Here is a 15,305-nt window from a genome sequence, read left to right on the forward strand (position 1 = left end):
TTGTTTTCTTTTTTTGCTCTGATATACATTTTTCTGTACTTCTGTGAAAACCCAGGTATCACCTTTTTATTTTCATTAAGTTTATTGGTACATTTTAGGTATATAATACAGTTACATTCATCATTGGGATCTTGTACCTGTACATGCTGTATCTTGGTTCTTATTTTTCCCCCATTCCCCTGCGCATCCTTCCCTATTTACAAAGACTTTGTTTCCATTTTTTCTTTTCTCATATTTTTTCTATTTCCTTCTTTCCTTTCCCCTACCCCTCCCACTTCCCCTATCCCTTTAGACCTTTTCTTCCTATTTCACAATATCAGTTATACATTTTGATCCTTATTCACACTTTTAGTTTTTCATATCAGAGAAACTATTCGGTATTTACACAAGTGTGACCTATTTATTTCACTTAAGAGTATGACCTCAATATGCATCCATTTAGCTATAAATGTCTCTAGTTTCTCATTCCTTATGGCTGAGTAGTACTCCATTTTATAAAAAAAATCATATTTTCTTTATCCAGTCTCCAGTTGATGGGCAATTGGGCTGTTTCCAAGCTTTAGCTATTACAAACTGTGCCACTCTGAACATAGGTGCACGTATATCACTGTGGTATAATTCTTTTAATTCTTTTGGGAAGATACTCAGCAGGGGAATAGCTGAGTCAAATGGGACCTCTAATCCTAGTTTTTTGAGTTATCTCCATATTTTTTTTCCCTTAAATTCTTTTATTGGTACATTTTAGGTATACAATATGTTTACATTTATCATTGGGTGCTTGTACTTGTATATGATGTATTTTGGTTCTTATTTTTTCCCAGTTACCTGTGTGCCCTTCCCCCCCTCCAACCTTCCCTATTTACAGACTTTGTTTCCATTTTTTTCCCCATAATTTTTCCTTTCCCTTCTTTCTTTTCCCCTTCCCCTTCCACCACCACTACCCTTTTGGACTTTTTCCTATTTGAAATTGTCAGTTATTCATTATTAATCCTTTTAATCCGTATTTACACTTTCAGTTTCTCACACTAGAGAAACTATTTGGTATTTAAACATGTGTGTCCTGTTTATTTCACTTAAGAGTATGGCCTCAATATGCATCCACTTAGCTATAAATGACTCTATAGTTTTTTGTTCTTTATGGCTGATTAGTACTCCATTTTATTAAAAAAAACCCCACATCTTCTTTATCCAGTTTCCAGTTGATGAGCACTTGGGCTGTTTCCAAGCTTTAGCTATTACAAACTCTGCTGCTATAAACATGGGTGCACATATATCGCTGTGGTATGATTCTTTTAATTCTTTTGGGAAGATGAGGTATCTCCATATTGATTTCAACAGTGGTTGCATCAGTCTGCACAGTCACCAGCAATGAGAAGGGTTCCTTTCTCTCCCCATCCCCGCCAGCATTTGTCATTGGCTGATTTCTTGATAGCAGCCATTCTTTCTGGGGTGAGGTGGAATCTCAGCATTGTTTTCATCTGCAATCTCTTGAATGACCAGTGATGTTGAACATTTTTTCATGTGTTTATTTGCTGGTTTTACTTCTTTGTCTGAAAAATGTTTGTTTATTTCAGATGCCCATTTTTTAATTGGGTCTTTATATTTGGGGGGTCTAATTTTTTGAGTTCTTTATATATTCTAGATAGTAGTCCTTTGTTGAGGAACAGCTGCTAAAATTTTTTTCCCACATTATAGGTTGTCTCAGCTCTCTTGGTGGTTTCTCTTGCAGTGCAGAAGCTTTTTAATAAGATGAGATCCCAGTTGTTGATTCTTTGTGCTAGTTCTTGTGCCTCTGAGGATTTGTTCTTAAAGTCTTTTCCTATGCCAATGTCTTCAAGAGTTCTACTTAACTTATCTTCCAGGAGGTTTAGTGTTTCTGTTTTAATATTTAGATCTTTAATCCACTTGAATTTTAGTTTAGTGCATGGTGAAAGATAGGGGTCTAGTTTTAATCTTTGGCAGGTTGAAATCCAGTTTTTCCAACACCATTTATTAAATAGGCTATCTTTCCTCCAGTGAGGATGGTTGGCTCTTTTGTCAAAGATGAGGTAGCTGGGTATGTCTGGAGTTGTTTCTGCATCTTCTAATCTATCCCACTGATCCTTGTTGCACCCAGTGAGAAAGAACCAACCAGAGACCGATATTAAATCCACACAGGAGTTTATTACCGGCCGGGAGCCGAGCCAAGCATTGGCCTCGAGCCCTGACTGGGGGAGACAAACATGTTTTATACACCTTTGAGGCCAACAGTTTCTAGCCCCCCCCCCCACCATGGGATAGAACTAGCAAAGCAAGCAAAAGGTACAGAAGTGGAACATTTGTAAAACAATAGTTGATTAATTATGGTTTCTAAAGAGACTTTCTAAGGGGAGGAGGTTTCTAAGCTTCCTCCTTCTGAGTTCATCCAAAGGGCAGGCAGGTGGGTCAAGCAGCAATATGGAGTCTGTCTTGCTAACTAGGGTCCTTCAGTCCTCAGGTCTGTTTCTTTGCTAGTGCCATGCTGTTTTTTATCACAGTAGCTTTGTAATATAGTTTCAAGTTGGGGATTGTGAGGTATCACCTTCTTTAGGGCACTTTCCCTGACTTTAGTAGTTTACCTGACCAAAACTGCTTCCATATCAACCAGCATTTGTCTTTATGAAATTGCATTCTGAGTGTATTACAGACCTCTTTTCCGAGTTAAATAGGACAGGGACTGTCTTAGTTACTTTTCTTGTTGCTGAGACAAAATACCCAAAACCCACAAGTTAAGGGAGAAAAGGTTTATTTAGCTCATAGTCTGTAGAGATTGCAGTCCATAATTGGCTGGCTTTAAGGTGGGGTAGCTTGGTAGAGGGGCATCACAATGGAGAAACAGTTCATGGTGGGCAGAAGGCAGCAAAGCAACAAAGGACAAGACAAGCCTTTTTCTGTCCCTTATAGTGTATCCAGGTTGCCAGGATTAAGGTGGTGCCAAACCAATCAGTGGACTGATTTAGTAATCATACTCCCCTAATCCCAGCATCACACACTCTAGATTCAGCCACCTCTGAAAAAGCCCTCCTATGACTGCATGAGGCTCTGGGGAGACATCTAGACCCAAATAATAACACGGATCATTTATTTCTGTATACTATGTGTGTAATACTTTATAAATATTGATGAATAAATTTGATCAAGTTGAACTTGCAGAACTCAGTTCCTACCTGGCAGGAAAGGGATGGTTAACTGAATTATGATACATATTTACCTGATAGGTTATGATGCAGCAGTTTTACAGGGTTTTAAGAACACTAGACTATACAGTACTTGTTTTGCAATGATAACTATAAAAAAGAATGCTTTGAAATAATTTCTACTGTGTATTATAATTTTAAAAGTGCATGTAAAAAATATGACGTGGAGTTAGCACTCTTAACAGTGATTCTCTTTGAGTGAAGTGACTTTTGTTGTATAATTTTCTATACTTTCTGAATGTCTTTAGATGATTATCACTTTTATAAATGAATAAGGTAGAAAGTTTCAAATGCTTTGTTTTTTATATGAATACTATATTTCTTTTCATATGAATACATCCAGGCACAGAGTATGGCTATTTTAAACATACTTATCCCCCCATGGCTACTTTCTATCTCTCCATTTACTGATGGGTTTAAATCACACCCTCTTCACCCCACAGCACTTCGAGTTGAAGCTTGCCTTATGTCCAAACCACTGTTACTTTAAAATATAAGAGTATTGTTCTGGGAAATTATATGTAGGTTACAGATCTTGGCTCTTCAAGGATAAAACATGCTTTTGAGATTAGTAGTTCAGCTAAACAACATCATTTCCTTTGACATACGATGTCATAGGGAAAAAGTTGATTTGTACTTGATACTCTTGTGTCAAAATTAGCATTTAGGTCAAACACTACACTGGAGTCTAATCTCCCAGTGATTTTTATTCCCAAAATTTAGCCTAGAAAAGAGCAGCTCATTATGGTCATCTCTCTTCTCTTTTCCTTTGCAATTTAACCTTTCTAGATAGATAACATTTGAAAGAATGACAGTTTTCTCAGAGCTATAACTTTGGTGAGGAGATTGTCCTGAAACTAGATAAAAATCCCCAAACATCCGAGGGTCAGGCTATGGAGAGAATATTAACTGAAGTAGCTACTCCATGTCCAATGATAGCTGTTTGGTGAATGTGGTGTAATCCACATGCTTTGAAAGATTAATGAATGTGTAACTCAGTTCCCAAGTTAAAACCTACATCTTGAGATATTTAATGGTAAAAATGAAATGTCAATATACTGCTGTCCAGAGGAACAGAACCAGTAAAATGTGTGTGTGTGTGTGTGTGTGTGTGTGTGTGTGTGTGTATGATTACAAGAGGGGATTTATTAGATTGGCTCATGTGATCAGAGTCTACAATGGCCACTGCAAGCCAGAAGAGCAGGGAAAGCCAGTAGCTGCTCAGTCCAAAAAGCTGGACACCTCAGAAAAAGAGGGACCAAGGATCCAGCCCCAGCGCAAGGCCATTGCTCTGAAAGCCCCTGTAAGAGTCACTGATGCAAGTGTACAATGGAAAGTGGAAGAATCTGGAGTTCACAGAAGACAGGAGCAGCAAAAACTACACACCCGCTCCAGAAGGACGGAGCATGCGCATTTGCCTTTCTCAGTCCTCTTCCTTCTATGCCATCCGAGTCTCTAGCCTCTGTCTAGGACATTGCTGCACACATTCGGGGTGTGTCTTCTGGACTCAACTCCCTGACCCACATGCCCGTCTTCTCTGGAAACACCCTCTCAGACATACCCAGAAATGCGCTTTACCAATTTTTTGTAGGCGTCCCTGCAATTTTCTAGGCAAACTGACAACCAAAATTAATCATCACATATATAAAGTCAAATATTTTCATAAACTACATAAAATTCTCTGCAGTTCTGTGTTTTTATAATAAAAGGAGAGCATATCACCTAAAGGGGGAAGATGTAGACTGCTTTGGATTGGTTGAAAATATAATATTATTAGGATTTTATTGTCTGTGACGTTTAGGGTATTAATTGTTGTTATGCAAAATAGAACTGGAAATCTTTGCACAAGGGGCAACATCACGAAGAGAGGCCAAACATCTAAGGAAGCAGCAGCAGTGCAAGAGTCCTCCTTCTAACTTCTCATTTAAATAGTTGAGAAAAAGATGCCTATCTGCAGAATAAAATAAGAAAAAAAAATCAATCAAATTAGTTATTGTTTCTTCTTCTCCTTCTCCTCCTCCTTCCTCTCTTTCTCCTCTTCCTTCTTCTTCCTCTTCTTCTTTCTGAGATAGGGTCTCACTATGTAGCTCAGGATGGCCTTGAACTCACTGTGTAGCCTAGGCTGGCTGGAAACTCAAGGTACTCCTCCTGCCTCAGCCTCCGGAGTGCTAGGATTATAGGTGTGTGGACTATACATGTCTAGGATTTGTTTGTACTATTCACAATTCTGAGGTCTGAAGATACCAGATTAGAAAACAAGATTCATGAGTATGCTTTAGAAATTATTTCTGATAATCTGTCCTTGGAAAATCAGTGGAGAGGTAAAGATAACCCTTTTTATATTCTCCAAGGATTACGGAGATAATGTAAAGAATGTCTTATCCTGGACTTTACTGACCTGACACAAGAATGTTTTAATTCCGAAATTCTGGTATTTTAATGCAAGAAATAACAAATAATACTTATTAAATCTCTAATGTATTCTAGCCATTATTTTTGATAACTTCAATGTCTTCTTGTGGCCTCAGACAACACCATGTGGATCTATAATTTCATCACCATCCCAGTCACAATTCCAGCAAATGATTGTATAGTATCAGTAATTCTAAGGAGTATAGAGAGAGGCAAAGGACACAGACAGCCAACACAATATTGAAGGAGAACAAAGTTGGAGGACTGTGATAGTTAACTGATTGTGTCAACATGAGTAACACCCAACTAAATTGGCTCAGCATAATTCTGGGTGTGGAAGACCCACGTGGGCAGGCTTGTCACCTGAATGGTATAAAAGGGAAACGAAGGAAGTCTCACTTCTATTTCTTTGGAGGAGCTTCCGTCTTTGCTTTCACCTTGGATGTCTTCTCCTGGCTTCCAGTGAAGACTTTACAGCCTTCCACCACTGACTCTTTGGCCTCCTGATACGAAGTCACATGGGATACTACACCGAGCTCCAGCCTTTTGACAGGACACTTGGATATCCAGTGTGCAAACAGACCTTTTGCACTCTTCCACACCTGACTCTAATGGCAGCCACTGTAAGTCAATCTTGCAAATTCTTATGTATTAATATATCTTACATTAAATCTACTTCTCTAGTAAGCACTGACTGATACAAGGATTTACACATCGAGACTACTGTGAAGCTACAGTAATCAAGGCAGTGTGGAAATGGTGAAAGATAGATAAAACAATGGAACAGATCAGAGAACCCAGAAATAGGCCCACAGAAACACAGGTAACTGATTTTTTTTGTTTTTCTTTCTTTCTTGCAGTAGTGGGGATAGAAGCCAGGGCCTTGTGCAGGATAGGTAAGTGCTCCACCTCTGAGCTACTCCCTGGCCTGGTAACTAAACTTTTTTCAATACAATAAAGGAATTACAACACAGAAATTATAGCTTTTTCAACAAATGGTGTTGAAACAACTGGAGATCCACATGCTAAAAAGACAGACCTCAATCCCTCACAAAAATTAACTCAAAATGGATCATAGACCTCAATGTAAAATGCAGACTATTCTCACCTAAAAAAATAACATAGAAGAAAATGTAGATGATCTTGGGCTTGGCAATGACTTTTTAGATACAACATTAAAAACATAATCCGTGAAGGAAATTAGTAATAAGCTGGATTTCTCAAGAGGACCAGTCATATGTGGGAATTGTCTCCTTTTTGCTTAATTTTACTGTGAACCTATAATTCCCCTGGAAAATAGAGTCTATTTAAAAAAACCAAATCAATATATATATATATGTACTATTTTATTTCTATCTCCATTTTATAGATCGGAGAAATTGAAGCATATGTTCAGGTAGCTACTCCGTAGTGGAGCCAGGATATGAAGCCAGAGAGCTCACCTATCCATGGGATCCCTCCTATAGCATCCATTACTCTGATCAGGTCTTGGGCTCAAATGGACAGATCTCATTCAGATTGTTACCAGGTTTTGGGGTTCTGGGACTCCTAGGATTCTTTTTAGGTTCTTCTTATCCTGAACAAAGAACTGGACAAAATAAGCATGAAAGGTAGTGAGGTTTTATATTTATTAAAGGTAGGAAGAAAAACATACTCTGCAGAGTGAGAGTGGGCCAACTAAAGAAGGAAAAGAAGTATAATCTATGGTGTGAGAGTGAACCACCATGAAAGAGAGAGCATAGTGGCCACCAGGTTAATGAGTGTCATCTTTTGTATATCCCAAACCTCAGCCTGACATCAGGTGTAAGCCATCCTAACAAAAACCTGCTTGAGTTCTTTTGAGAATTGAAGCTAGTACATTCCTGTTAGTTTTAGATGCAGGGCTTGAAACTGTTTTTCTGTACACTCCCTGGATCTCCATTATTGTCTGGTCATTCCCACTTGCTCAGCCATTTTTCCATGCTCTAATCTCCTGCCTCACATTGGCACAAACTCTTGAAGGCAAGGCCGACAGAGATCAACCCTCTTCTTACAGTGGGCTAAATTTGAAAGTAAAAGGAGGTCCCGCTAACTTCCTAACTCAAAAGACAGGTCAGAGGAACTGCAGAAAATAGTTTTTCTAGTCAGCTAATGAGTAAGGCAGCTAGCTAGGGGATGTGCCTGAGACAGAGTTGGGTGACCAGCCATATTGATAAAGATTAAGAATAGACAGGGAATTAGTGCTTTTCCTCAGGCAATATGGGATGCAGTCCACTCTTTACAAAAGGGAGGTACAGCCACTCCCTATTAAGTGTCTGAGTTCTGAGAAAATTAAAAATGCAAAATAACCATTTTTTTCCCGCTAAAATCCCAGTTTCCTTTAAACGCTAAATGTTGAAAAACAGGTTTAGAAGCTTGAGTTCCAAATGGTCATTTTAAATCCACAGAGCCACCTGTGATAGGTGGCCACTAAACAATCGAGCGATTCCTGTGCTCTGTTATCTATAATTAGTTCTGGATTGGGAGGTCATGTGGCACCCACTCTGGATCCCTTTTGGAAATCCTGGAGCTATTCTTCTTATTCTTATTTTCAATAAAACTCCCCTGACCACTTCTCTTGGTTTGTGACTTCATTCTTAGATGTCTGTGGAACCATGAGCTTGGTACATATGGTAACAGAATCATCACACAATATTTTATACACATTTCCTCTTTTGTCTGGGCTGGAAGGTAAACCAGGCTCCTTTAATGGTGTGGACAGGCTGCTGAGTTAGGTCCAATAAGAATTTCACTTTCTCTTAAATTGTTTGAACAACCCAAATAAAAGGAGGAAAATTTATATGATCCCATTCAGTTTCTTATGAGGAAATTTCCCAAATAAGAAGCTATCAGAGGCTGATAAATCCTCTGACCTGCCTAGAAAGGGGTAGCTCAAGCTGGGCTGGAGCTTTGGGCTCCTCCTGCCTCTTTCTTCTACAGTACTGGGATGATGGGTGTATACCACCACAACAGGTTATTTTTATCCAGCTTAAAATGAGGATATAAAAGTAGCTATTTCATAGGGTGATACATGAAAGGCATGCCAGTGTATATTATTATTACTGGTCAGTGCTCTTAAGGTAGCAGGAAAGAGGATGTTGTAGACTGAATTATATCCACAAAAGAAGATACCTTATGTTGGAGTCCTAACTCCTAGTACCTCAAATGTGTGCTTATTTGGAGTAGGAATCTTTACAGAGCTAATCAAGTTAAGATGAGGGGATTAGGATGGGTCGTACCCCTCCTCCATGACTGATGTCCTTATAAAAAGGGGGGACTTGTATATGCATGTGTGCGTACACACACACACACACACACGCATGCACATACACAGCACATAAGGAAGACATTATGGAGGAAGCGATTTATAAGCCAAGAGATGCCTAAGCCTGCCGGCAGCCACCAGAAGCTAGGAAACAGAGACGGAATAATTAGCTCTTGTAGTCCTCAGAAAGAACCAGCTTCCTGGTAATCTCCATCTCAAGCTGTTAGACATGACTACACCCCCCATGGTGTTGCTTCCTTAGGGTGCCCTGGCAAAGTCAGAGAGGGGCTTTGGGAACAAACTGTCACTCCCTTCTCTGGAGAATACATACCAGCTGGGGATGCCAAATGTCCTGATGGCACATTCTCCGTTCTCATCTCTTCTGCATCCTGTACCCTCTCAGCAGATTTCCTAACGGGGATGCCAGGTCCAGGGCTCCAATGAGTATCTGGTGACAGGGCATCTGTTAGTTCCTAAAATAAAGCTTAGTGGCCTTGAGCAAGTCAGCTCTCCTTGCATCAGATTGCTTATCTCCAAGATAAACCAGCCAGGCACAGGTACCTGCATCTAGCCCCAGCTGTGAAGGTGGTGGTTCCTGAGCAATAAAGGTTGGTCTGATTTTGTCTAACCCTTCATGTATCTCGTTATAAAAATATCCTCTGTCCATGTGGTGAAGCACACCTGTAATCCCAGCTACATGGGATACTGAGGTAGGAGGAGCACAAGTTTGAGGCCAGTCTGGGGAATTTAGTGAGACCCTATCTCAAAATAAAAGTAAGTAAATTAATAAAAAGGTCTGTGGGGGTAGTGCAGTGGTAGACCACTTGCCTAATATGTGTGAGGTCCTGGGTTCAGTCTCAGGACAGCAAGATAGAGGGAGGGAAGGAGGAACTCCAGAGTCTAATCTTGACTTCAGAATAATGATCAGATTAAAACAAAATAATATAACCTTTTTTATTTTTTTGAGACAGGGTCCTACTACATAGTTCAGGCTGACCTTGAATTCACTATATAGCCCAGGCCGGCCTCAAACTCACAGTGATCCTCCTGCCTCAGCCTCTCAAGTGCTGGGATTATAGGCATGAGCTACCACGCCTGGCTGACCTACTGTTCTTTTTTCTACTCTTCCTAAATGCTTGTGCCACAGATTGGAGCAGCGTTTAGAGAGCAGGCCACTTGCTCTTTTTAATGTTATAATAAAAAATATTTAAAAGTAAGAGGAGAAGCTTTGTTATTTATATATAGGAGGCTCAAGACAAAACTAAATTTGGCCCAGGCAAGTCAAAAGTCCAGGTTAATCGTTTTCTCATACTGAAGAGAAAAACTAATTTGAGTTAGAAAAATAATTTAAAGCAAACCAAGCATGTGTATAAAAATGTATCATTAGGTCTTCCTAACTCTGTCAGTCCCTCTGGATTTCCTTCTCTCAATCCTACTCATATTTTTCCCTCATAATGAAATATTTTTCTTCCCCCAAATCAGTCAGCTTCTGACCCCTCTGTAAGAGCCACATGGTTGGTCTTCCGGAGCCCTGGAAGGAACAAACGCCATCTGTGGTTTGTGCCTGAGGGCACAACATGTTGCTTAGTGCTGCCAACTCTTGTCCTAGGGCCGCACTGAGTAGTAGGCTGTGGCTGGAAGTCTTGTCAGAAGCACCTGACCAGATAGGATTTCATACATGTCAGTGTCCTCCTGGTTCTACGTGAAGGATTTCAGAAAATGAAGCCCATGTGATCTATGTTCTAAGAGGCACACACAAGGCACTTCATAACAAAAGTGGTTCCTTTATTCACAGATCTGTGAGCACATACTGTTTTTTCCATAAATGATATTTTCCCCCTTGGGGATTGGTTATCACAGCGCCTGGCAGCCTTCTGTGCTGTTTTATTGCTTGTATCCAGTAAGAGCGGGCAGGACACAAATCGTGATGTATGACCCTGGATTTCCCTTTGTAATAAGGAGCATACACAGTGACATACCAAAGTGAGTTTATTGACATTCCTTGAAGGTGGTAGGATGGAAGAGAAAGCGTGGCCTGAGTATCATGTGACATTTCTTTTGTCAATGCAAGCAAAATCAGTCCAGTGACGTGGACTTCTCCTGCTATGACTAGAACAAAGACTTTTTAACAAAATTGTTATAGACGTTTCCTTAGATAAACTTGAAGCTGCAGGAAGTAGGCTAATGGAACAATATTTACTCTATATACTACCTACCTCTAGGCACCTTTGTTTTTTTCTACTAGAACAAAGGGACTACATGTCACTAACAAGAAAATAACACTTTCTCTTTTGTACCTTGTGATGGTGGGAATATCCATCCCAGATTTTAATGATATAATATTGCAGTCGTTTTAATCATGAACACTGAAATACATAATAAAGCACCACATTTGTTACGTAAAGTTCTAACTACTTTCATTTGAAAGTGTTTTCATCTCGACTGGGAAAACATTTGTGGCCTTTGAGAAATGTTCCGAACCCAAATTTCATGCACAGGGTTTGACACGTGGACTGACAATCCTATTGATACATTAGAACTGTCCTGAAAAACCAAATTCACTGGCTTGCCGCACAAGTGTTCTTACAGTTAAAGGACATGTGATCATGTATTAAAAGGAAAAAGATTTAAATACTGCATATTTAAATCCTGCCAAGAAATCATATATCTTTTCTTCTTAATTTTCTCACCACCTTCCCTTCAATTTTTGTGCTACAAAGTGATAGTAGTAAAATTTTTTCACATCTTCTGTCCATTTATATACAGAGGAAGTCACAAAGAATTCAGTAGTAGATCTAGAATGCTTCTTCTGACCCTGCAGAATTGCCTTTTATTTTTGGCATTATTCACTTAGTATTTTAGAGTAAAATGTTTGTGGCATCCATGAAATTATTGTAATACCTTAAAGCATTTTTCAAAATTGTAACATAAATTTTCTCTTATCATTCTTGCTTGTCCCTCAACAAAGAGTCTTACACTTTTACTAAAGCTCTTGCTAAAATATAATCTTGTTTTAGAGGGGTTGTGACTTATAAGTGATTAATTTTGCAACCTTTCTTCACGAAGAAAATTCATGCTTTAAGTTTAAAAAACAAGTACATATTGCAACAAATAGATCTGCCTTACCCTTTAAATTATTTTATTTGAGGTGGTTCACAGCTCCATCTGGTGAAATTAATGGAAAAATTTAGTTTTATAGCTATTTCATTGTATATATGAGAAAATTACACATGGTTTTACAATCAGCCCTAGGTATTAGGTAAAAGGACTGGTTTCTGAGCGTTAATTCACTCTGATTTTCTTCCTTCAAGAAAGGCTCAAATGGAACACTGGAGTCAAGTTAGGCGAACTTCACATTTTCTCAGGCAACTTTGACAACAGTATCTCTTTATAGCATTTTGCACTTTTGTGAAATGATGTTCCTGTTACACTTGGTGAGCGACATCTTGGGTAAGGCATCTGTGGTAGAAGTGGTGGATAAGGAAAAGTTAGTTAAAAATCACTAACACCCATGTTACATATTTATGTATAATTTTTATGATAACCTATTCCTTCTGTATATGGTAAATATTAACTAATATAATAAATTAAGTAGATATTTATGTAAGTTGTAAAGCCCTCCAGGGACAGATTCTGTCTTTTGAGCACTTTTCTTCCTTTCCAATGCCTGACAAATAATATAAGTACTAAAAAAAAGGTGGGTGTGGTGGTGCTTGCCTGTAATCTCAGCACTCTGGGAAGCTGAGGCAGGATGATCGCTAGTTTGAGTCCAGCCCAGGCAACTTAGTGACTTAATGAGACTCTATCTCAAAAATTAAAAAAAGCAAAAATTCTGGGGATGCAGCTCAGTGCAAAGGCCCTAGATTATATCCCCAGTAGTGAGAGAATAAAAAAAGGGCTGAGGATGTAGTTCAGTATGAGCATCCTGGGTTCAGTCCTCAGTACCACAAAGAAAAACAGTACTAAAAAAGAGTTGAATGTTTGAATTAATGATTATGGATGTAAAATACCAAATTCTAAAGATCAAAGATGCCCGCCATATTAGTGATACTGTGTGAAGAATTAAGATAAGGATATGATAAAATGATTTACACAATCCTAATATTCTGATTTCATACATAACAGCTGCACTGGAATCAATTACTTTTCAGATACTGAAATGTGTACTGAATTTTACATATTCCCCAAATTCTGTACCATGTGACTTACACATTCCATCCCATGTTGGTAAATATTCTTTTTAGGTAATAATAGATATAGGTTAAATTTCTGTAACATATACTCCCTGACTGACAACAGAAAAACAGCAGCAAGTGGTGCTGGGCATTGTAACTAATTCTATTTTATTTTAGAGTTTTATTCTGCTTTAGAGTTTATTTTTGTTTTATTTTATTTTGGAGTACACGGAACACAAATAATTCCCTATCCATATACAAACTGGTATAATGAGCCACAAGACATAGCTTCACCTGAAATTAATTTTGTCTTACATTTTTCACATTTCTCCATCTTCTAATATATTGAAAATAATGTGACATTTACAAATTCAGGTCTCTTTTTCTTTTCCCAGTGAAGAAAAACACTTTCATTTTTGACATATTTCAGACAACATGGATAACAAGGTTACAAAAATAGCAAATGGCCACTGTGGTTGGGGTTATCTCAGATGTAATCAAGTAGTGAGGCTGTCTTTAGAGCCTGCAACTGTTTTTCTGAAAACACAGTTTTTGAAGTTATCTTTTGACTGAATGCTAAACGAAACTGGCTATTTATTTTGACACAAACGGACATGCCTTTGGAGGACTGCTGTGGATGGAGGAGAAGGACATGTTGCCCTTGACCCCTAACAAGCACCGTCACTCTCTGCAGCTTCTTAGTGTGGTACCTGTGGATGACCAGATGTAGAGGAACTTGACTACCATGACTTAAAAAAGAAGAAAGTCTGAAAAAATCAGCTGAAAGAAAAAATAAGGTTCACTTGCCAAGTAAGTAAACTTGGCTTTAACGAAAGTCATGAAATTATATATCCATCTTTTTTTCTGTTGTGAAGAACTATACCTAGACCAAACAAAACAGTACAGAAGCCAGGTATTCAAATCAATGCACTATGTCTTTCTCTCCTTTCTCCTGTTTGGGTTACCACATTCTATACAATACAAGGGGGTTAAGTCTCATCCTTCAGCCTACATCAGTGAAGATTTCTTTCGTAAACATGTGCACAAGTTTGTGCTTCTTGTGTGGTGTTTACTGGGGGTGCTCCCCCACCTCCCAACTTCTCTGAGTTCAAGTTGAGCCCATGGTCCCCACAATCATTGGGATGCACTGTGTCACATCAGCAGAACGTGTTTTTCTTGATGTTGTTAATTATTGGATGTGTCATATTTGCACCATTTGTCTAGGCTAGTTCCGGCTGAAGGGACTAACGCCACCTATGGATCATGAGCTGAATGTATGAAAATTTCAGTGTTGCCGCTTGTTGCCCTTTGGATGGGCAGTACACATGGGGAAAGTAGAGTGGGAGGAAAACAGAGTTGATCACCTCCTAGGTCTGGAATTGATTGTTAGAAATGATTAAAAAAAATGGTGGCTCTGCTCAGAAGACATGGGCGTATAAAAGCTTGGAATGCAAATGCTCAAATTTTCTCTTATATGCTAGAAATGGAAGTAAACATTTATTACCATTTGGTCAAGTGTAGCATAACTTGCATTCATATTTCATTGTTAGTAATGGAGGTATGTGGAGATATGCACAGACCTTGAGACAGCTGTTTTTTTAATATTGCATACAGGCTAGCAGTTCATTGAAAACAGAGGAGGGAAGCCTGAAGGTGAGATCTTGGAAGAAGGCAGTTCTTCATGCACAGCTCTGTCAATCCTGATTTGGTGTGAAAATAAAAGCCACGGAATACCAAAATCAAAGGAGAGTTGATTAAGGGAATGGGAAAGGAGTCATCCCAGAAAGGGTGATGTCACTGGCCAGGAAAATGTCAAGGCGAGGTTCCGTTTCCTCACTCAAGTCCAAAGGTGCTGGTTTCTTCTACTGCTGTCAAGAGCTTTTCATACAACATGGAGTAGGAGGGATATGGTGGGAGATCCAATCGGTTGAAGCATGTGTGTGCCCTGAATGGGGGAGAAAAGATTGGTGAGAGTATTTCAGGGGTACACCTGGCTCTGGATATATCTGTGACTTCAAAGGGAAAACAAAAGGACCATGATTGAGGACAGTTATAAAACACTGCCAACTACAAACCACAACAGACCAGTTGAGGAAAAAATTGGAACAACGAGGATGAGTGATTGGGATCTGTAAGCAAGCTATATATACTATTGAACCAATGATCAACTCTATGGTACCAGCTGGCTTTTGCAACTGAGACATAAACTTACACGTGGTC

At 39.0% G+C, this 15,305-nt stretch overlaps 1 protein-coding gene across 1 annotated transcript in view; it reads right to left on the reverse strand.

Annotated features, from left to right (window-relative positions):
• Positions 1-13,234: 13,234 nt before the first annotated feature.
• Hecw1 (HECT, C2 and WW domain containing E3 ubiquitin protein ligase 1) overlaps positions 13,235-15,305 on the reverse strand; it is a 401,408-nt gene continuing 399,337 nt past the window's right edge. Inside the window, 1 exon segment of the mRNA XM_087196392.1 lies at positions 13,235-15,030. Within this exon segment, the coding sequence (XP_087052518.1) occupies positions 14,919-15,030 (112 nt within the window). The 3' untranslated portion in view covers positions 13,235-14,918.

Source organism: Heterocephalus glaber, unplaced genomic scaffold, assembly GCF_053883595.1.
Source record: "Heterocephalus glaber isolate CG9 unplaced genomic scaffold, H.glaber_assembly_v1.0 deba00001610, whole genome shotgun sequence".
In the NCBI taxonomy this organism is placed as follows: Eukaryota; Metazoa; Chordata; class Mammalia; order Rodentia; family Bathyergidae; genus Heterocephalus; species Heterocephalus glaber.